This window comes from Gnatocerus cornutus, unplaced genomic scaffold (assembly GCF_029298725.1).
Source record: "Gnatocerus cornutus isolate USDA-ARS CGAHR unplaced genomic scaffold, icGnaCorn1.1 ctg00000023.1, whole genome shotgun sequence".
Lineage (NCBI taxonomy): Eukaryota > Metazoa > Arthropoda > Insecta > Coleoptera > Tenebrionidae > Gnatocerus > Gnatocerus cornutus.
The window spans coordinates 92,876-114,465 of NW_028275375.1; the positions used below are offsets into that span (position 1 = coordinate 92,876).

The 21,590-nt window shown below is 36.0% G+C and overlaps 8 protein-coding genes across 8 annotated transcripts; 4 read left to right on the forward strand and 4 right to left on the reverse strand.

Moving 5' to 3' along the window:
- Positions 1-932: 932 nt before the first annotated feature.
- On the reverse strand, positions 933-7,129 carry LOC148166114 (uncharacterized). The gene is made up of 3 exons (XM_088049222.1): positions 6,727-7,129; positions 4,328-4,396; positions 933-1,288 (listed from the first exon to the last, which is right to left on the reverse strand). The coding sequence occupies exons 1-3, from the start codon at positions 7,127-7,129 to the stop codon at positions 933-935; spliced, it is 828 nt and encodes a 275-aa protein (XP_087905348.1).
- Positions 7,130-11,928: 4,799 nt separating this feature from the next.
- Positions 11,929-13,117, reverse strand: LOC148166115 (60S ribosome subunit biogenesis protein NIP7 homolog). The gene is made up of 3 exons (XM_088049404.1): positions 12,909-13,117; positions 12,621-12,846; positions 11,929-12,566 (listed from the first exon to the last, which is right to left on the reverse strand). The coding sequence occupies exons 1-3, from the start codon at positions 12,962-12,964 to the stop codon at positions 12,306-12,308; spliced, it is 543 nt and encodes a 180-aa protein (XP_087905530.1). The 5' UTR covers positions 12,965-13,117; the 3' UTR covers positions 11,929-12,305.
- Positions 13,118-13,260: 143 nt separating this feature from the next.
- Positions 13,261-15,516, forward strand: LOC148166116 (apoptosis inhibitor 5-like). The gene is made up of 7 exons (XM_088049400.1): positions 13,261-13,517; positions 13,574-13,735; positions 13,788-14,114; positions 14,173-14,373; positions 14,420-14,992; positions 15,044-15,203; positions 15,253-15,516. The coding sequence occupies exons 1-7, from the start codon at positions 13,446-13,448 to the stop codon at positions 15,327-15,329; spliced, it is 1,572 nt and encodes a 523-aa protein (XP_087905526.1). The 5' UTR covers positions 13,261-13,445; the 3' UTR covers positions 15,330-15,516.
- On the reverse strand, positions 15,438-16,414 carry LOC148166117 (mediator of RNA polymerase II transcription subunit 7-like). The gene is made up of 2 exons (XM_088049403.1): positions 16,068-16,414; positions 15,438-15,984 (listed from the first exon to the last, which is right to left on the reverse strand). Exons 1-2 carry the CDS (start codon positions 16,257-16,259, stop codon positions 15,514-15,516), a joined length of 663 nt encoding a protein of 220 aa, XP_087905529.1. The 5' UTR covers positions 16,260-16,414; the 3' UTR covers positions 15,438-15,513.
- A 78-nt stretch (positions 16,415-16,492) lies between these two features.
- On the forward strand, positions 16,493-17,387 carry LOC148166118 (small ribosomal subunit protein eS10-like). Its single transcript, XM_088049405.1, has 4 exons — positions 16,493-16,582; positions 16,757-16,957; positions 17,008-17,248; positions 17,299-17,387. Exons 2-4 carry the CDS (start codon positions 16,758-16,760, stop codon positions 17,335-17,337), a joined length of 480 nt encoding a protein of 159 aa, XP_087905531.1. The 5' UTR covers positions 16,493-16,582; position 16,757; the 3' UTR covers positions 17,338-17,387.
- Positions 17,387-18,607, forward strand: LOC148166119 (RING finger protein 141-like). The gene is made up of 4 exons (XM_088049402.1): positions 17,387-17,601; positions 17,648-17,869; positions 17,927-18,076; positions 18,165-18,607. Exons 1-4 carry the CDS (start codon positions 17,459-17,461, stop codon positions 18,328-18,330), a joined length of 681 nt encoding a protein of 226 aa, XP_087905528.1. The 5' UTR covers positions 17,387-17,458; the 3' UTR covers positions 18,331-18,607.
- An 81-nt stretch (positions 18,608-18,688) lies between these two features.
- Positions 18,689-19,422, forward strand: LOC148166120 (large ribosomal subunit protein eL21-like). The gene is made up of 2 exons (XM_088049406.1): positions 18,689-18,764; positions 18,903-19,422. The coding sequence occupies exon 2, from the start codon at positions 18,911-18,913 to the stop codon at positions 19,388-19,390; it is 480 nt and encodes a 159-aa protein (XP_087905532.1). The 5' UTR covers positions 18,689-18,764; positions 18,903-18,910; the 3' UTR covers positions 19,391-19,422.
- Positions 19,423-19,947: 525 nt separating this feature from the next.
- Positions 19,948-21,586, reverse strand: LOC148166121 (ubiquitin carboxyl-terminal hydrolase 12/46 homolog). The gene is made up of 7 exons (XM_088049401.1): positions 21,435-21,586; positions 21,197-21,277; positions 20,847-21,144; positions 20,690-20,799; positions 20,304-20,639; positions 20,110-20,253; positions 19,948-20,058 (listed from the first exon to the last, which is right to left on the reverse strand). The coding sequence occupies exons 1-7, from the start codon at positions 21,435-21,437 to the stop codon at positions 19,951-19,953; spliced, it is 1,080 nt and encodes a 359-aa protein (XP_087905527.1). The 5' UTR covers positions 21,438-21,586; the 3' UTR covers positions 19,948-19,950.
- Between the last annotated feature and the right edge of the window lie 4 nt (positions 21,587-21,590).

Below are 21,590 nucleotides of genomic sequence, written 5' to 3' on the forward strand. Positions count from 1 at the left end.
TTTTTAACTTGTTCAGATTTCAGGATATTAAAAATATTATCCACAAATAAGCAGTCAAAACTTTCCATCAAAATAATTGTTACTTCGAATATTCGTTGTGATGTCAAGACTAAAGCCTAGAGAAATTGTGTCAAGGCTAGAAAGACAACTTTGAAGTCGTCTCTCGGAGAATATTTTCGTTCGCTTGTCTTTTTTGATTTGATTGATTTAAACACAAAACGCGCTAAACCGTCGGCGTCGCCGGAAAAATACTTTTTAAGAGTCGCGCCGGCGGGAATATATAGTGCGTTTAAGTAAAATCCTGAGCTGAGAAGGCGTTGGAAACTTTCCTTTTTAAAAGTGTACTGTGACAGATGTAGTGACAGCTTGGCGGGAAATTCAAATTTTACACTGTTACAAACGGTTTACTTTTACCAAAGCCAACTGCGCGGAGGATTGTATCAATCAAATTATGCTTATAAGGACCGATCCATGATGAAATATTCTCGTCCATTTTACTGAGATTTCATATGAGTCAACACAGTCTTAAATAAAACAAATCAGTACAAAACAATAATTCTTTATTTATCAAGAGGTTATAATAAGTTGCATCACGCAGATGCCACGTTACAAACATAAACAATTAAATACCTATAATAGTGAGAATTTAGGACCTCAACGACCGACATCCGTGTATTGAAAGTCGGAATAAAATTTACTTTGACTGGAGGTGAGTCTCAGGAGCAACATATTCAATATTTCTAACAGAATCTTACACAATTATGGTTTAAAAATTAAAGCAGGTCAAGTGATCGTGAATCAAAAGTTACATAATAATTAGAACAGATATGTTGCTGCCAACTCGTAGGTACTTAAAATAAAAAATTTAAAGTCTTTAAGCACTCAAATTGCACATAAAACATTGCACTTTTTCCGGGCGGAGATCATTCGCACTACACATTGGTAATCTCATTGTCACTGACTTCCGTTTTAAGAGGATGACTGTTGATTTGATGTACCATGAAATTCGGTGGTGGAAAACCTACGATAAGTTGTCCTTGTTCCTGGGCGTACATATTATCCATCTGCGTTTTCTCCTCGATTCTTTTCTTCGCTTGTTTCCTTTCTTTCGCTCGTCTATTTTGAAACCAGATTTTAATTTGTCGTTCTGATAACCCCAACGTGGCGGCAAGTTCGGATTTGCGTTTGATCGTGATATATCGATTAAATAAGGTAAACTCTTTCTCTAACTCGATCCTTTGGAGGTCTGTATATACAACTCTGTATTTGTCCTTCGTTCTCGTCTTTCCTATAACAAAGGTCCAAAATCAGTGGCGTCAACAAAAGGCTAGCTACTTGGCTACTACTACATCCATCTCCTCTCTAGTCCACAAGCAACTTTTCCTGCAGTTTCTCCGATTTCATTAGTTGGTATCGATATGAAAAATTTAGTCGGGGATATCTGTGAGAATGCGATAAGGGAAATCGTTGATCAAACGGATTAACGGGCGGTGAGATGAGAAGAAGCGGCTTATTTATTCGCGATAAGATCTAACGCACCTGACAACATGTGTATTGTCCTGGGCCTAGACCAGGATACTCCGCATCTTGAGGCTATGTTTATACTAGGATTATATATTTTAACATCCGACATCGGTACAGATAGCGACTATTTTATCGCTAAGGTTAAACGAAACGCAGCTTGAAAAAATACGATGGGAAATCGAAACTACGCTCTGAAATTACTCGGAATTTTTGTTAGGGCGAGTTGCCTAGTCTTGAAACTGTCCCAATTTAGATACTTATTCGTTCTAATGAAAAGAACATGATTCACTTCCAACAGAAAACACGTTAACTAATTTTATCAGACGACATTCTTTATCTACTTATACATGTGATAAATTAAAGCCTGTCTTGTTTTACAAATATTTAGATTCCGTCTTTGTTTCTTTTGTCTGAAGTTATCATTTTTTAAAAAGTTAAACCTGAGCTATATTCTCAACAGGAAATTTAGAACAATTAATTTCTAGCTGAAGCCTTCCTTATTTAAGTATTTCATGTTTTATTATTTTGTTGGATCTAAAAATCTAGCCAAACATTGTTATTGCTGTCAGTATGCAAAAATAGTAATAAGCGTGCAGAATTAACTCCAAAACAAGAAATCGGCGTATCCGAGTTCAAGATTTGGGATATTTTAGTTGATCGATTGATTCAATTTAAACGATTATCAACAATAACTTGATTTATAGTAACGAGTGTAATTTGACAATAATGCTCAAATGATTTCGTAAATGTTGTACTTGAAGCAAAATCGGTGATACGAATGATAATAATAATAAAAGTAGAAACAATGCTGACAACAAAATTAAGATTAATTAAAAAATCAACTAAAATTTCTCGAAATCTTGAAATTAGTCACTGAAAATTCCCGCAAAACGAATTACTCACACCGATAATATTAATCTCTGTTAAATACAGACAAATTAATGGATAATTGAAAAAAAAAGAAACTCTAGAATTAAAGCTCTTCATGTGCCACAGTTAATCCATCCTGTACATCCATTAGCCCTTCTTTAACCCTTCCATTATCAATCCACAAATTAATTTCGATTACACTATCGCAAGTGTCAATTTGTCGCAAAAGTCCACATATGTTGCGCATCAGTCACGCAGGAACTGTTGTTTGACAGACCGTTTTTGTCCTTTATCGGATTAGCCAGTATTTGGACATGCCTGTCCTTAAAAATAAATCATTCATCAAGCTGTTGTGTTGACGGCAGTTTTCGCCTCAAAACGAGCAAGGGCGTGTAATTTGCTCACTTCTATTTATCAGAAAAAGCGAATTTTGCTAGCGAACGTGCTCCGACCGACGGCTTCGGGACCTCCTTGGCGTGAAGACCGTCATAAAGAGGCACACGGACCGCTTTATGGCCACAGTCCTATGCCTTGATGTCTATTTAGTGTTTACAACAGCCGAGTGACTCTATTACGTTTCTTATTGAATAAATCAGGAGGATTTTTGCGAGATGCGGGAAGGGAAAAACTCCAATTTTTTACCGATTGGGAGCTGCCCCACTTTGAAACCTCCATAGACATAACAGTTGGTGGCGCATTTAATGTAATGCGGTTATAAAAGGCCCCGATTTGTCACCCCGTCAACAATGGCCTAAAATTGTCGTTGTCTCTTCAGCCCACATTTTATCGAAATGAGACAAGTGGATACGTGTGTGGCGCCGACGACTGTATCGCCTGATAATTGCTACAGCGTCGATTCGCAACTCCCCGCAGTTTGAGGTTATGCTTCCCTGGGGGTCCATTGACGCTATTACACTGTCGCGATGTTATTTCCCAAACTATATCGTCCTGCATTCGGTGGAAGCTTCTGCTAATTTTACGGACAATTTATGTAATAGGCAGTCGTGGTTTGAATCAACACTTGTCGTTGACCGGTTAAAATCTGCAGAATCGAGGGTAAGTGAGCAGGTAAATGTTCCGTTCCTGGTAAAATTTTACGTCTTTGTCAGAGACTATTTACTTTATTAGGGGTGTTTAAAAGTTCGGCAAAACTTCAGAAGGATTTGGAAATCCCATCCCATCCCAAAAGCTGCATAATCTTGTCAGACGAGCCATAAAATATTGTCGGTCATCGAACTAAACCCGAAAAGCAGGAGGGCTCGATTTAACGCCCCAATACCTGTCCGACGCCGCGCCGCAACAAAATAACAAAATTTACAACGTAAAAAAAACAAAATAAAACCCATGATGAATATGCTAAGAAAAATAAAGCAAACGGCTGTAAAATAATCATGGAAGTTTTATGAAGAACTTTACGATCTTCTAGTGGACATAAAACTTTAATAAGAAGTAAAATCAAGCGAAAGTTTGAAAAAACCAGCAACAAAATGGCGCAATAAAGCAGGTAAAAAACATCGCCGCTCACTTTCGATACTAAACGAGACTATTCCCTTTCAAATTAATTTAATGCTTAGATGGAGAATGCAGATTAAAATCCCATTGGTCGAGCGCTCGTAAAGAAAAACATAAAATATGGCGGCTGCGGAGATGCACCTGTCAGATTACCGAAAATTGGACGCCATGAATGTGTTAATTTATTCGTAAAGAAGACAGAATTCAGTAATTATAGCAAATTGGGCAACGCGGCCGGTTCCAAATCGAAAAGAGCATGCATTATTGTGAAATTAGTCATGTGTGAGTGTAATGTTAATCACAAAAGAATTACGATAGGGTCGTAAAACCATCACATGCAAAAGATAAAAAAAGAAGATTAAAAACAACACAAAGAGAGGAAGAAGTTTCGAAAACAACCGCTACAATGAAGAAATCCTACCGATCGAGTCCTGAACTTCAGCGCAATCGAACAGGACCGATTCTGACGAGCTTTGACGGCTCTCAGGTTCTAGAACAAATACAACAATTTAGGTTTAACATAATTTACAAGTTTATAAACCGTAAAACAATTAGAATCATTTTTACTGGAAGTTCATAAACTAATAAATTAAGCGAAAACAAACAAGAACTGAAACATGAGTTTCTTGCGACGAAAATTATTAACAAATTTTAGTTTCATCGAATTAAAAAACACTTTCATTTGATGGACGTTTGGTTAATTTAAAACGTTTATATTAAGAGTAATGTGTTAATTGCGTCCGGAAATTTAAACAGCCGCTCGGTTTATTTGACAAAAAAATTTTCACCACCTTTTAAGAATGCTACTTTTACACGGAAGGGGATAAGAAGTATTCCGCTTCTTAAATTGTTGAGTCCATTGTGTTGTTTATACGAATTGAAACAGATTCATTCATTTCTCTTTAGGTGCACTGTCCCGCAAAATTAACGCAAAATCGACTAAATCGACAAAACTCATTTTAAAAATCAAATTAAAAAATTGTGAACATTCACGCACAAGCTTAACATCAGAGCTCGATAGAACATGCAACCCTACCATTGTATTAACTGATTTAACGCAAATATGGCAAAAAATTGCTAAAAAAAGTCAGAAATTGAACTGGCGGTTACCATCACTGTTATCGAGAAGGTAAAAAAAGGTAAATGTTGTAGTAAAAATCAAAGAGATGCCCAGTTTTGTTGTTTTTTGCACCAAGTGTTAATTTTTTGTAAATGTTTTGTGCTAAAACAGGCTTTAAAAATTAAAAATGTGTTGGTAGCTCTGCAATTACACTCCATTATAAATTTAAAAGTGTGTTATTGCAATCCTGGAGACAATTTGTTATCAAAACACATTCAGATTTTATAATAATAATTATTATAGGTAGATTTTGACACTTTTACAAATTACGTGTTGGTTTTAAATGAAAAAAAAAACAACACGACTTCCAGATTTTTTCATGAAATTATAGTCCGATTGGCGTTTATAGTTCAATTGAATAGGTGTAATTATTTAAAAAAGAAATTTGTATTTACTTATAACAATTTAACAACAACAAATAACAGTAAAGGTAATGTTATATTATTATATGAGGCCCATCATCCCTTGTAAAGTGGAGCAACCAAGTGAAAAGGGCCATTACATGCAAGTATAATACTAAGCTTTATCTACGGCCATTTATTGAAATAAGTAAGTATAGGTAAAGTCCGTTTTTTTTTTTTAAACCACCAACACCGCAATCTTCCCCTGCTTTACAACCGGCAACGTTGCCTAGGGAGATTTTTGGTGAGAAAATAATTGTCAAATTTTTGACATTTCTGAAAATTACGCACTGTTTCTTTTACGCTCTGTTGGATTGTAAATCAAAGGATTAAATAGTGAAAAGACTCGACACAGCCTGAAAGGCTGTTTTGTGTAATCAAATTGTCAATTAGACATTAGACAACTAACCTATTTGATTTTTATCACCGAAAAGTTACCATTGACGACGTTGCCGGTTGTAAAATAGTGGAAGAGTGCGGTGTTGGTGTTTTTTTTTTTTTAAACGGACTTTATAACACATTTTCTATCAATAAAAATTGTTTTAAAAAAATTGAAAAATACAGATTACCAGAGAGTGATTTATGTAGGACAACCTACAAAATTAACTAAATGCAAAAATAAAAATCACGACATTTTTTTTACATTAATATTTAACTCAAAGCGGAACAGGTGCAAACTTTTGTTTTCGTACTAAATTTTAATGAATGTCAAAATATAGGTAATTTGACATTTCTTTTCATGCCTCACTTCGCCTCTTTTGAAAAACTTTTGTACTATGGTCATAATCAAACGAATTTAGGCTAATCAGAGCCGAGGAATTTCATTTTTGCGTCGGACCTAATTATTTGTCTTGAAGCGAATTATTTTATGGTCGTTGATAAAGCTTATAAACGCACCCAAAACAACATACAAATATTGGTAATATAATCCATTTGGCGACATCAAAACATGCAAAAAATAGTGAAGATAGTAAGCAGATTTTTAGTAGAAAAATAATTAAAATAGGACACAAAGTGAATTTCTATGACACATTGTTAAAGAAATGTAGGAAATTTCAACTTGCTGTCATATTAAAATTATAACAATAATAAATAAGTAGATACTATAAAAATTGTTTGTTTTGACAAAGTAAAACGTGTTCGAGAAAAGGAAAAAATAATCTGATTTCTAATAAAAAATAAAACCGAGTATTTTGGGGATGGAGTTGAAGTAACAACCAAAATTCTACGCAAGATCAAAATTGTCTCTCTATTTTTTTCATCAGCACTTAGAATTTAGGTGTCTAAAAATGGACTTACCAGGGTTGGGCTGGCTTTGATACGAGGTCTTTTTAATCCACTCATACGGACTCCTTGCCGGCGGCGGCCTCGTCACCTGCGTCTGATTCTGAGGTGAAATATTCCCATTTCCAGGACTCGACATTTCGCTCCCCGACACTGTAATCGTCGGCGACGGCATCAACTGCCCTTCGTTATGCACCATCCCCGTGTGTACAAACTCCCCCGCGAACTCTCCGTTAAACACCGAATGCGATGGAACATGTCCATGATGCCACATTTGTTGTTCCCACATTTGTTGTTCGGGACCCATTTGGGCACCTTGATGGTAACCCGCGTACCACGAGTGCATGGGCGCGTTGGCTGGAGCGGCCACGGCTTGCTGGTGACGGTACATGTTGGCGGTGTTATAATAAGAGACCATCACCGACGGTCCACACTCTATCACACACGAACTGACACTTATCGTAGATTTTGTAGAAATGACGAGTGACGAGGAAAAGATAAGGCGGTGGAAATGGGGGAGGCGCTTGCGGGAAGGCGACCAATCAAAAGTTGAGGTTTAGATGATGGCCGCAATTGTACGACTGGGCCAATCAAGGTGAGGCCTTGGGTTGGGTAATGGTAAATAGGTGTAGATTATGTCTCTGAACGGACTATAGAGGAGTTTTGCAAAAAAAACTAAAAAAACATTACGAGAAATAACATTCAAGAGTTTATGAAAAAAATTAGAATAATATGTTTTACGTATAATCTTTACACAAATAAAAAAAATTCCGTTGTACAATACGAGTTTTAAAAATATATTTCGCAAGCTTTTGTCCAAGGTACTGCCACAGTAAGAGATAATAAGAAGAACAGCAAAATTAATTATCGAAAATTATATTTGTAACCAATCATGCAATAATTATTATCAATAAACTGTTATAAATCGTAGTCATTTAAAAAAAAATCAACGTTAAATTGACTATTATTATTATTTTATACCAACGGGGTGGTTAATTCCCGGTTGGGGGATAAAAGACTTTTTGGGTATAACAAATAACAAACGAAACATGCACGAAAGGTGGCAATTAAAGCAAAAATGACAGACGATAATTTTGGTGTAAAGATTTCATTGTCAACAATTTTACTATGATATTTATGCGCAATTAAAAAAAAATACCTTTCTGCTATGTACAGAATATCCGGAAAGTAGCGCACTACCTTGAAAGGGAGTAATTGAGTGCCCCCCCAAAGTACCAAAAAAATGTTAAAAAAAAAACCAGACTCTCTGTTTTCGCAGTAAACCAAAATAAAATTAGGAAAATGGCAACATTGCTGAACCGTTTCCCCTAATAATTTAAATTTCCAGTATTCGAAGCCATAGTAACGTTGCTGTTGTATTGTTGGCGTTAGTCAGGTCGGCTCATGAACGAGTATAATTATGGTTTCATGTGAACGATGCTACACCGATCGACATTGTTGATTTAAAAATCTGGTTAACAGTTTTCAGGCATTTCGCACGAGAGTGTTCCGATTTTTTTTGCACCATGCCTTTGCGCAAAAGGCCCTTTAGGTAACAAATTCATTTGAACGTAAAATTATTGCACAGAAATCGTTTATTTTGAGATTAAACTTTTACTCTTCAATCCATCATATCACGAAAAATTGAAGACATGGATTTTTTTGAACATTTTTCCGGTGATCTATATGGCATTGTCCGATGACACAGTATCATGGTGGTGCGCGACTTTCCAGACATCTTGTATTTAATTATTAAAATTATTTTTATTTAATTAAAGCACCATATTGTTTCCTAATAATTTCTAAAAAAATCTCTAAAAAATTTACCTTATTTAATTGACGGATTCAATTCAAAAATGTTGTGTACGTCCTCCGACTTTTACCGCTTTACACATTCTTGTGAAATCTACGAAAAAAATCTCAAAAAAAATCATTTTTATTCACAGGATGTTAAGTAATTAAAGCACCAAACTGTAACATAGCATTAAAGAAATTTAAACTTAAAGAATTTTTTCTGCAACGCATTTTGCAAGCAGTGGAAGAACGTAATAATAACCAATCATGTCTCAGTTTAAATATTCGTAAATTTTAAAAATCAAGTAATCTGGTGGAACAAAATGTCAAAATGTCATTACATAGGCGTACGTCGTCAGATATTTGTCAAGTGGTGCTGAACAGTTTCGCAATGATTCGCAGTAAAATTTATTTTTGTTGCCACTTTAATTATTTCCCTAGATCGGAACAAAGCTCAATCTGAATGTTTTTATAATATCGTCTTATTCGAATGGGATATTCAATTTCAAGTAGATAGATACATTTGTGCCGCCACTGACTTGTCATGTCAAATGTGACAAATGTTTGGCACTCTTATTTTTGTCACCAAACTACTATTTGGGTCAGATCTTTAGGTATTAATAATTTTACAAGCCCTGATTGGTCAAAGTGATTCTGCAGGTGTTTTATATACATAACATCCTGTACCTATATAAAAATGCACACCAGAAAAACTTATAAGCGTTTGTTCAAAACATGCTCGAAATAAACTATTCATTAGTTTACAGTAATATTTCATTGTGTATTTATGTATTATTATTTAGCAGTGAAAGGGTTATATTGGTGTAAGAAACGAGTCAGAAGAAACCTGAATCTGAGACACTCGTAATTTATAGAAACCTTCCAATCTCAAATAGAATTTATCGCTCATTAGAAGCCAACTTTTACGTAGTTTCTAAACAGCAATTTTATAGATCCTACTTAAAACCTCCACCTTAAAATGATTCATCATCGCCTTTCAAACTCCCGAAAGCAAGTAAAATTATACCTGCAGTGACCCGTCCGCGCCCTCCACCATAAATTTCATTAGAAAACCCTTAAATCTTGTTAAGAATATGAATACACAAAGAAGCCCCAACGTTCCTTATCAGTAAAGTTTCGACGAAGACGCCAATTTGCTTATGGGATTAGTGAAAATTAGTTACAGAAGCCGAGGCGGCAAAATTTCGTCAAAGACCGATTTCCTGCTACGGGGAGTGGCGTCCCGTTTTTCCAAATTTAATCCTGTTTAGGCTGCAAAATACTTGTGATGAAAGATAAATTTGAGACTATTTTCATTAATTCTGGCGGACGGGCGGTCGTTTTGTTTGAGGGAAATATTTAGGCGATTTTTTATAAATGTTTGCATTTAACATATTCAAGTTTACAAACTACAAACAAACAAAGGTTTTATGGTACCATAAATCTGATGATTATAAATTATTAGTCAATATTATTGCAGTGCAGAGCTTACAAACAAACGTAGTTTTCCGAAGTGATGACTTTTTCTTAATTCGCATTTTCCTTAAATGGGTAAAGACGATCGTGTATGTTATTAAGAAATTCATTTTCTTTCTCACCGTTCTTAAGCAGCAGTCGCATCTGAGAAACTTCACTTCACTTCCATGGAACATCTTCAAAAGCAAGCACCAATTAACTACGCAGCAATTCTTATGTCAAAATTTACAAACGTCAAATTTTAATGATGCCAACTTGGATTGTTGAAATTTCCAGAGGTAATTCTTCAAGAATCCAACTTCCAAATAAAAAAATACCTGTCAAAGTGGACATTTGTAACCGAAACTATCTGTAAAGTCCGTTGTTTTTTTTTTAAACCACCAACACCGCAATCTTCCCCTACATTGCAGCCGGCAACGTTGCCTAGGGAGATTTTTGGTGAGAAAATAGTTGTCAAATTTTTGACATTTCTGAAAATTAGGCAGTGTTTCCGTTAAAAACGTTTCTTTTACAGCCTGTTGTATTGCAAATCAAAGGATTTAATAGTGAAATCACTCGGCACAGCCTGAAAGGCCGTTTTGTGTAATCAAATTGTCAATTAGGCAACTAACCTATTTGATTTTATCACCAAAAAGTCACCATCGACAACGTTGCCGCTTGTAAAGTGCTGAGAGAGTGCCGTGTTGGTGGTTTTTAAAAAAAAAAAACGGACCTTAAGTAGGTACTTTTTTTGATAAAGCTTCACCTAATTAATCTTTGCATAAATTTATTACAAATTTTATAATGCTCTAGGTGTTTTGTTTTTAACAAGCGATGTTTTTCGCGGGTAATTTGAAAAAAAAAGTTTTTTATTTTTTTTTTAAATGCATCCACACTGTGTAAGAAGGCTAACGTCTCGAATTGGTGGAATTTCCGGTGTTCTTATTTCGAAAAGCTCTCTGAAAAAGGTCCGTCATTCCGTTAGTTTCATATCATATGAGCTTGTACACTTTTATCAGGTGTTTTTTATTTGATTTACAACTTGTCTGATGGCATACACCGTTAAATCTGATGAGATAAATATAATTGTGTCGGCTCTTTTCAAAAAGTCGCTTACTTAAATTTATCTCATCGTAATTTTGATCCTTTTTAATACCCTCAACATGAATCCTGCAATATAACAGCCAGGTTGAAATGTTGAAGACACATCTCTTTTCCCGTTACATTTTCGGATTCTCTCGTTACTTTTCTAATTTTCGGTTCCATATTGAAACGGACTCATAAATTAGGCCCACAATAATTACTAGTGAGAACTACTGATAACGGTTTTATTACAACTTTGCCGCCGGCCAATAAATAAATTCGTTGTCATCCAAGATATTCGCGATTTTTAAGGGTGAATTTAATCACGTCGATAAAAAGGGGTATGAGATACACAAAACAATGGAGTGGTTTTGCACCAAGACAAATTCAAAGTGTTATAATGTAGTTATAACATTTGTCGGTCCATGAATCATATCGAAAGCGCTGCTTGAAATGCGTCCCAAAGGTTCGCTTAGCGTCGCGGCGCTTCTTGATTTATGTCGACGCCAGTGTTGAAATGTCTCTGGAGGTTTCACATCATGCTGATACGACGTGCTTTGAATTTTTTCTCTTGTCGAACTGTTGATGACTTGCCGTAATTAGGAATGACAAGCAAAAAAGGTTTTTTTGTGCGGAGATACATTACGAGCAGTGTTTCAATTTATACAAGGAAAGATAACACCATGACTATTTCGTAGGTATTATGAGAATGAAAATTGAATCTAATTGACCCATTTTTCAGCGTTTTTTATCATTTTTATTGTTTCTTTTGGGTAATAACGTAAATAAAAGAAAAACTGGTTAATTGTAAAATCGTTTTTGGTATTTTTACTACATTCCTGTTTAATTTGAGAATGTTATTACTTGTAAATAAAATCGGCAGAAGACATAAAAAGTAATTTTTATTCTTTAGGAAACGGACAAAAATAATACAAACGATCTGAACAAATTTCAGTTAAAAAAATGGAAAAACTCTAAAAGCCTAAAAGTATAAATAGCGATGAGAAATCAACATGATTCAATAAGTTAAAAAAACATTTTCAGATCATAAATCAGAAATCTAAAGAACCTAAAGTAATCAAGAGGATCATAAGCACTCTCGTGAGCATTTGGAAAGTCGATAATCTAAAAAATGTTTAAATATTTGAGTGTAAAATATAAATTTTAAGACGGAAATACAAATAAATTTTAAATAAAAAAAAAGGAAATGTGAAGGAGCGGGCCAAGTAAGAACGTCCCTTCTCCTCATAAAACTTCTATTATTACAATAACACCTCTTCACATCTAATATATTCTCCTATATCTGCTTGATGAAAACAAACAGAAGTCAATGGGTCTGCATGTTTACATTCAGCTGTGGATCTCCCAGCAACTCCAAAACCCAGCGGTAAATCAGCCATGTTATAAACTAAAACTCCTTGAAACTTTTCTGTATTTTCACTTATCCTCCCTAATCCTGCTTTAGACACATGATTTCCATACAAGAATTGTTGCTCTGCTGCTGGTTTCAACCATATTTTACACTGTAACATTATAATTATTAAAATTAAACAAGACAACAAACAATCTTTACGTACCTGAGCATAAGGTGCCAAATAATTAAGAGCAGTTATCTGTAGCCGAAACTTATTTGTCTTTGTAAACTTTCCAAAACATATCCCTGCACATATCAATTGATCTGCGGGTATCGTTTCTGCCAGTTTTAATATTTTTTCGGAAATATAATAAACTCTGTCCTTTTGTTCACGAAAACAGTAAATTCCATCCGGTCTTTCGATCAGCAGCTTCACATTGGGGCCGATGCTGTAATTGAGGTTAGAACACGTGTGAGCATATTTCTAAAAGAGGAATAAATTGGTGCTTACTATTTCGTCAGCTTTTCGAATAAGGTTTTAGTTCGTTCTTCGGATAATCTCTTCATTTTCGAAATTAAACTAAATATGGACTTTTTTCAAAACCAAATCGTTTTCGAGAAAACGCACGTTTTTCCCGAGGAGGGCGCCACTGCTCGGGCACTCATGATATCGTTGACAAATTAAATTTTGGAATTAAGAAGTTTTTTGACTATTTAAAGCTACAAAAAACAAAGCAACGAATGTAAACACAAATTAAACTTAAAAAAGCAACAAACAACGTGTAATAAATTCAAACTTCAAATCCGAGCAGCGGTGCCTCAAACCAAAAAACACGGATCTTAGTTGGTTAAATTCAGAAGAGGTGGCGCCACGTGGTTTTTGACAATTGACAGATTTATTTTCCGAAATTCCAAAATGGCTTCCGGGCACGCCAAGTCGCCAAGTGTGGTAAATGAACACCGGTTTTAAGATTTCTTGCTGAAAGATATCTCTGTGTTCCTAAATATATGTTCATTTTTACTCGGTGGATCACATAATTATCTAAAGATGAGTGACAATTTGGAAAAACTGTACGAAAAGTACAACATCTTGTCCGATGCCAAGGAAAAGGTCTCTCAGGTTAGTTTCACTGTTGATTATTTCTGCATCAAGGTAATACTTATTGGAAATTTCAGCATTCAAATGAGTACATTCAATCACTCGAAGGTATAAAAGGCACTGAAAGTGAAAAAATGTTGGCCGCCCAGATTTTGTCTAAATTTTTCAAGCATTTTCCTTCCTTGCAAGATAAGGCGATGAATGCGTTATTGGACTTGTGTGAAGATGAAGAAACTAAAGTATGAATTGAGACTTTTATTATCACCCTAAATATCAACCCATTTGTTGTAGATTCGTGCATGTGCAATGAGATATTTAGTATCAGTGGTCAAGGATGTTAAAGAACACATAACCAAAGTTACTGATATACTAGCTCAAATGATGCAGCTAGAGGAACAGCGAGACTACACAACAGCATCTTGGTGTCTGTTACAATTATGGAAGGAAGATTCTCTGAATGTCTTGAGGACTATGTTCAACCACATTAGATCTTTAAGTAACTCAGCAGCTAGAGTCAAGTGTTTGCAGTTCATCCAGACCAAATTTATAAGCCCAATTGAGAATCAGTCTCCAGAAATTGAAAACATTGTGGTGGAAGAATCAAAGAAGCTGTTTCAAGTATGTTTTTTATTTTAACTTAGGGGGAATATTTATTATTTATTATTAATACTAATAGGACGACATTAGTTCCGAGGAGATAGTGATGATAATCACCTGCTTGAAGAAGACAAAGTACGGAAAAACCGCCGCTGGTCAGCAAGAGCTCTTGGACTCGATTTCAGAAATAGCGGAACTAGATCGAGACTTTGACCCTCTGGAGGAAGGCGTTGTGGATAGAATCATCATCTGTACTACTCACGCGTTATCGTTATTTTCAGTAAGAAAATCAATTTACAATAATGTTGCCTCAACGTTAATTTCAGGCCAAAAACGAATCCACGAAGTTTGTTGCTTACTTTTGCGACCAGATTTTCCCCCAATGGGAAAAAATTGCAACCCTTCCACAAGGAGACTTGTTACAGTTACAACTCTTGAGACACTTGGCTGAACTAAGCATTAATTGTGGAAAATTCGATAATCCGTCTCTCCACGTAGTGCAAATTTTTGACAAACTAAAAATGTATATGCCACCTCCTCCAGAAGACGCCGACGTTTACAAAATGCCCAACTTGGAGTTCTCTTTTGTGGAATGTTTGCTTTTTGCTTTTCATCGCTTGGCTAGGCAATGTCCTGATTTTTTGACGCATGATCAACAGATTCTGAAGGACTTTAGAGCGCGTTTGGTCTATTTTTCCAGAGGTGTTCAGGGTTGTAATAAAGTTATCACTACAAAAAGCAACAAAGGTTTAGATAGCGTTAATGCATCCAAAGCAAAAATTGCACCGTCTTTGTTGAACAACATCAATGTTTTAATCAAAGATTTATTCTATCAACCCCCAATGTATAAGTGTAATGTTACATTGTCGTTCAAACAAGAAGCGTTGGAAAAAGAACTGGTAACTATCTCGTTTGGTTGATTTTTGTTTGTTTTAACGATTTATTTTTAGAAAAAGCCATCGGGTCCCACAAGTCAAAAACGCCATGTACCTATTACGTTCGATAACGGATCAGGAGGACCCAAACAGAGTAGACCTAATCGTTCTGGAGAGAACGTCAAGTTGTATACACCACCCAGTGGTAAATTTAGCAACAATTTTCAGAACTATGGTAAGAAACTGCGGTCAAGTCTTGTATGGTTGACAATGCGATTTTTTAGAGAGGGGCAACCCCAGGAACAGAGGTAGGGGACGTGGTACGAGGGGTCGGAGTTCCACTCGCAACTGGCGCAACTGAACCTAATCTCATTCGTGATATTGGAGAACAGTATTGTGGAATGGTATCATATTTTTGTACACCTCACAGTCAGTGTGTGTTGTAAATAAGTTGGGTTTGACATGAGTTTGCCGTTTATAAGTAATAAAAACACTTGTTTCTATATAATTTTAGAATATTCTCACTTAATTAAAATAGATCTAAATTACATGGTATCTACTATTTTACACATTATCCTGTCCAAAATAAAACAAGGATCTGTCTTGTTCTCTTCTTTTGCCGCCTTCTCTTGGCTCACAAGAAGATCAGTTTCTACCAACAATTTCGAATCGATTTCCATGGGTTCTGGCAACGTCTGAATTGCCTGTTGCAGGATTTCCATTACTCTATCCAAGTGTTTTTGAAAGCGATTTGCGGTCTCAATTCTCTGTCGTCTCTGCAACTCCATCATAACCCTCAAAGTCTCGCGAGCCTGGTGGGGCCTGAATTCATTTAACAAGTGATGAATATGTATAAATAGAAGACTCAAATCTTCAACTTTTTCGGCCCGTCTTGGCGAATCAGGACAATTGACGAGCAAGTCAAGCAAATCGAGGAAGTTTGCTAGCAAGGACTGATTTAGCTTCTTCAACTCTCTTCTTCTGTCGAAATGCAGGGGATACAGACGTTTAATGCCCTGCGAAAAAAATAAAGTAAATAAGTAGAGAAATTGAGTCAAGTATCTGGCTTGGGACCCCAAATTGATATTGATTCACTCACTTGACTCTCCAGAGGCCTGATGATGCTTTCTTCGGTGTTGAATTGATTACCAAACATGTGATAAGTGTCTTGAATTGGAGGTGGTGCCTTGGGTGCTCTGCCCCGTCGAATCATCTCGTCGGTGTAATGATTTATGTACTGCATTGGAGGTAATGGGAGAGAACTAACTTGAATTGCTTCAGACGACGCCATTATGAAATTCTGTACAAAATAACAAGCTCCGCAAATGAAAGAATAATAATAACCAAGAAACGTCAAAACAAATGTTCTAGTTGTCAGATCTGATCATGTCTACCAACCTCACTTCACATTTGTAAATTACCTTAAATAAATAGAGTTAAGTCCACCAATATCGTTGTTATTCGTAAAACTAAGATTTAAAGCGTAATTTAGGGTGTAATTTCGATTTAATAATTAATTTTAGTCCACTCTGCTAGGGTTTTTTTGCGTCATTGGTAGGTTGGTACCTCTAAAAACTTCTTCTTGGTTTGACAGCCACAAAACTAGTGCCTCAAGTAAGTAATCTAAATTAATCACAATTATCCAAGTCATCTTTTCGCTTTTCTTGCTCTAAATGGATTAGATGTTTCAAAAAATGGCCCAAAAGTGTTGTGACGACATTTTTTTAGCGAAAACTTAATTTTGCAATTTTGGCATTTCCTAACCTCATTTCTGTTTCTGTATTTCAGGATGTTGATGCCGAAAAAGAACCGGATTGCCATCTACGAATACCTTTTCAAGGAAGGTGTGATGGTGGCGAAAAAGGACACCCATGCACCTAAACATCCTGAATTGGAAAGTATCCCAAACTTGCAAGTTATCAAGGCGCTCCAGTCTTTAAAGTCGAAAGGATACGTGAAGGAGCAGTTTGCTTGGAGGCACTATTACTGGTTAGTGGAACGTTTCTAGTTTTAATTAACTTGTAAAACATTGTTTGTAGGTATCTGACGAATAATGGTATTGAATATTTGCGTACCATTTTGCACTTGCCCCCTGAAATTGTCCCTTCAACTCTTAAGAGGCAAGCTCGTACGGAAACCACACGAGCTCGGCCCGCTCCGTTCAAGTCGGAGACTTCAACAAAACCAGCGGAAGACCGCGCCGGTTATAGAAGAACTCCAGGTGGACCAGGTACTGACAAAAAAGCTGATGTTGGTGCAGGCACTGCCGAGATGGAATTTGTAAGGTTAAGTAAACCGAAAAAAACATTATTCTAATGCTCATTTTGTAGAGAGGAGGCTTTGGACGAGGACGAAGTGCCCCACAATAAGTTAATTTTTATATTATAATGTAACTGACAAATAAAAATTTGACGGTAAACTTCAGTTGTCAAAAACATAACCTCAAATGTATGTCTGTCATTGTGTCCTTTTGTTTTTGTAAAACGTGAAATGGGTCAACAACAAAGCTCCCAGTTTCAAGATTACATTTCTGAGATAATCTCGGACGAGCCGTTGCTCACTTTACTCTCGGAAGAAATTCATACTCTAACATACGAGAAATTCTTGACGGTGTTGGGAGAGTTAAATCAACTGTAAAGTGAAGGCAATTTTAGCGTTTGATTAATGTAGTCGTTGCAGCTCAAAACAGCGTCTAGACGCGGAAGGCAAACAGTTGATTTTTGCAGTGAAAAAAGGCACTGATTCCACTGTTTTTTGGAAAGCAACGGTACAAATCGCTTGCGTGAAAATCGACTCCAATACACAAAAAGTTAGCACTTATCGCTTATTAAATCTCTACGAATTTATTAAAGTTGCGAAAACTATTAAATGTCAATCGTCGGCCGAAGAGCAGAGTCGAAAGTAAGTGCTGTTACGCGTTCTTAGTTTAGATGTTATTTAAGTGTCTTTCATGTGCAGTAAACCCTCCGTGACGGTGTCACAAGTTCTGGACGACATTCTTGACTCCTCCACTGAAAATTCCAAAGAATGCTGCATTTGTTTAGAACGTAAACATGAAGTTATTTTGCCTTGTACACACAGTTTTTGTTTGCCTTGTATTGAGGAGTGGTACTTAATATTTCAGCTTGTTACTGGTCGATTTCAAGTTAATTGAAATCCGCCCTTTGAGTACATGACTAATTCACTTTTAATTCAGGAATGCATTACACAACACCTGCCCAATTTGTCGGGAAAAATTAGAAAGCACAGACGAGACGTGGGTAATTTCTGATGTGCCAGAAGCAGAAGAAATTAGCAATGAGATTAAATCAAGTTTGATGGAGCTGGCTGAGGAAAAGGACAGGACGTGTATACCTTCTTAATATTAATTGTTAAAATATGCATGGCTGCTTGGCAACATAAATTTAGATAGGGATTAGACTCTATTGTACTAAAATTTAGACGCAGCAGATTATTCCAACAGGAGGCATTACTAATCTAAAGTGACTAGTAGAATTGATGCAATGCTCCTGTGAAAATCTGCTGAATTCTTGAATTCTATTTTTCTTAAGATTTTACTTTGTGATTAGCCCTAGGGGTAAAAAGTAAAAATTTCAAATTTCTGCAGATACTTGGAACAATAAATGTATTATTGATTTATTTAACATTTCATCTGAGAAAAATAAATGGATTAAAATTTAAATTTGCCGCAATTTTTGAAGAGTTGGCGATACGAAATGTCACTGCTGCGCACTAGGGATATTTAGTTTTTTGGCCGCCATCTTCTTCCTTTCGTACAACGTGTTTGTAACAAACGGTAGGTTAGAAATTTTCACACAAATTTCTCTCAAAACTCTCAACATTTTCACCCTTTTCCACGGTGTTAATATTGAAAACGTATTTATAGTATTAAATTCGTGTGTTTTTCCGAAATAACTTGAATCTGTAATTCTAGGTTAGAAAATGACAAACTCGAAGGGTTACCGCCGCGGCACCCGTGACCTGTTTTCCCGGAAATTCCGTAAACATGGCGTTATTCCTCTGTCAACGTACATGAAAGTGTACAAAGTGGGAGACATCGTCGACATCAAAGGAAATGGTGCGGTCCAGAAAGGCATGCCTTATAAAGTGTACCATGGGAAGACTGGACGTGTTTTCAACGTGACGGCTCATGCTTTGGGAGTCATCGTCAACAAACGTGTGGGTGGCAGGATCATCCCTAAACGCATCAACATTCGCATTGAACATGTCAACCACTCCAAGTGCAGACAAGATTTCCTCACCAGGGTGAAGCAGAATGAGAAACTTCGCAAGGAAGCTAAGGAGAAAAGCACCCGCGTAGAGTTGAAGCGACAACCGGCACAGCCGCGAGCTGCTCATATTGTCAGCGGGAAGATTCCTGCTGTGCAATTAGCGCCCATCCCATATGAATTTATAGCCTAAGATTTTGGATAATAAAAAAAAACGAAATTGTTGCTTGTCTTTTTTTTAATATATTTATTATCTAACGAATATTTACAGAATAAAAATAAAATCTGCTTAGCAGCGCTTTCATATTTCTAGTTTCTCATATTTTAAAAATTTAACAAAATTGAAATGAATTTTACCTCTTTACTATGTGATAAAAAGTGTTAAATGATTCATTCACATCTTGATTTTGCTAGATTATTGCTCACATAAATTTCAAGTAAACAAGTAAAATTCACTATACATTTATGTGCTGTTCTGCCACAATGTTTTACTTTACAATTTGCATTTGCAACTGAACAACAAGTCCTCATTTTTGCCTTCACAAGTACGGGTAAATAATTTATATTCCAGTAAAATAAAATAACGAATCGCGACCGCAACTCATGTTTCGTCAGTACGAAAATAAAAACATACATAAATAAAATGTCCAACAAAAGAAAAAAGAAATTTTTACCCGTCCCTCAAATTCAATGAAAAGTTAGTTTGTACTTTCATTAAATCCTCTCGTTAACTAAGGCAAGGAGTAGCGGAATTCATAAGCTCTCCCGAGACTGATAAAAAAGAATATATCCAGTTTCTGAAGATTTTTGAGTGTCAGACGTGAGGCCATAGAAATCTTCTATTGTTGAAGCATCAATTTTCTACAATGGATAGAAACATATGAGATGAACACAGAGCTACGCTTTACTTACATCAACTTGGTCGTCGTCAAAGAGGAGCCAAAATCCATGGCTCTTTACTATACTGATGTAATGACCTCTGTTAGGCCCACTTCCACAGTGTATCACAACAGCCACTAAATCGTAAAGTCTGTCTGGGTTAACTGCATCATCAGACTGGAATCAAACAAATAAATAATTTGTTAGAAAAAACAGTTGTAACATACCGTATTGAATAACCTCAGTTCTAAAGGAAACACAACTCGATGAGAAACCTTGATGTGCCTATTATACTGCTCCATGTACTTGAATCTCTTGAGATGCAGAGCTAAAATCATTGGCAGTTTCTTAACGCGCATTCGTTTTTGCGCCTCCTGGTAACTACTGCAGTTATCACACTTAAATTTATTATCGCTACACAAAGTCTCTGTATTACTAAAACACCTCAAACAATGAGTTATACTAGTGTTCTGTTCGATGTCCACTTGTAAATCAAAAAAGTCTTCATCTTTGCTGCTAACATTTTCACAATTCAAACACCTAGTTTCACTTGTCAAAATACCCTAAATAAAGAATGCTTTGGTGAGGATTTACTGAAATCTATACAAAATACCTGAAATATTTCATGTACCCATGTAGGTTCAGGAGGTATATGAGTTGTCCCATTTTCTCCATTTCCTTTTGATTTTATGTTGTTTGTAGTTGAATTTTGTTGTCTTTCAGCTAGAAGTCAACACTCTAGATACGCCAGAGGCAAGGATGGGACTTACCCAAGATAATTTCACTAATGTGGTTAATTAAAAAATTCAAAAACTCATGTGCATCTTGCTGCATGTAGTTATCAAACTCCTCCTTTTCTTTTCGTAGCCTTGCTATAAATTTTTTTGGCGCAATAGAGCCTACTTTCTTCTTCTGGGTGGCAATGCTGTGAAACAAGTCTGCAAGACATGTAAGCAGTGTTTCTTTTGTCCTCTTGTTTTTTGCCTTGTACTCCAACACTCTGTCTCTAAATGGTTTGCAAAAGTACAACGCTTGCAATACCGAATTGCTATAACAGGTGTTGCCAAACTAAAAACAAACAATTGTAGGTGTGAAAGGGTACCCGCTAATGATGACTTACATTCACCAATCCAAAATAATGTTCATTTGAAGGGAATTGTTCAGAGCCTATATCTCGTTCCAATTGGGATATGTTCGCACCCTGCAATGCAATAATGGTACAATTAAACGATGTAGCCTAATTTAATAAAATTATTAATAATGACATGAACTGACATTAAGAAAATTGTGGTTAACTGATGGAAACGGACGATTTTTGAGATTCTCGTCAAAGGAAGTTCTGGCTGAAGGTGACTTACCATATTTTATTTGCTAATCCATCACGTTTATGTTAAAAACGCTCAAAAACAATACTTTCAAATCACAAAACTTCCCCATTATTGCATTTTGACAGATGTAATACAACCTATGATAACAGAAAATGACAGCCGTACATTTACGTTGCGGCAACGTGA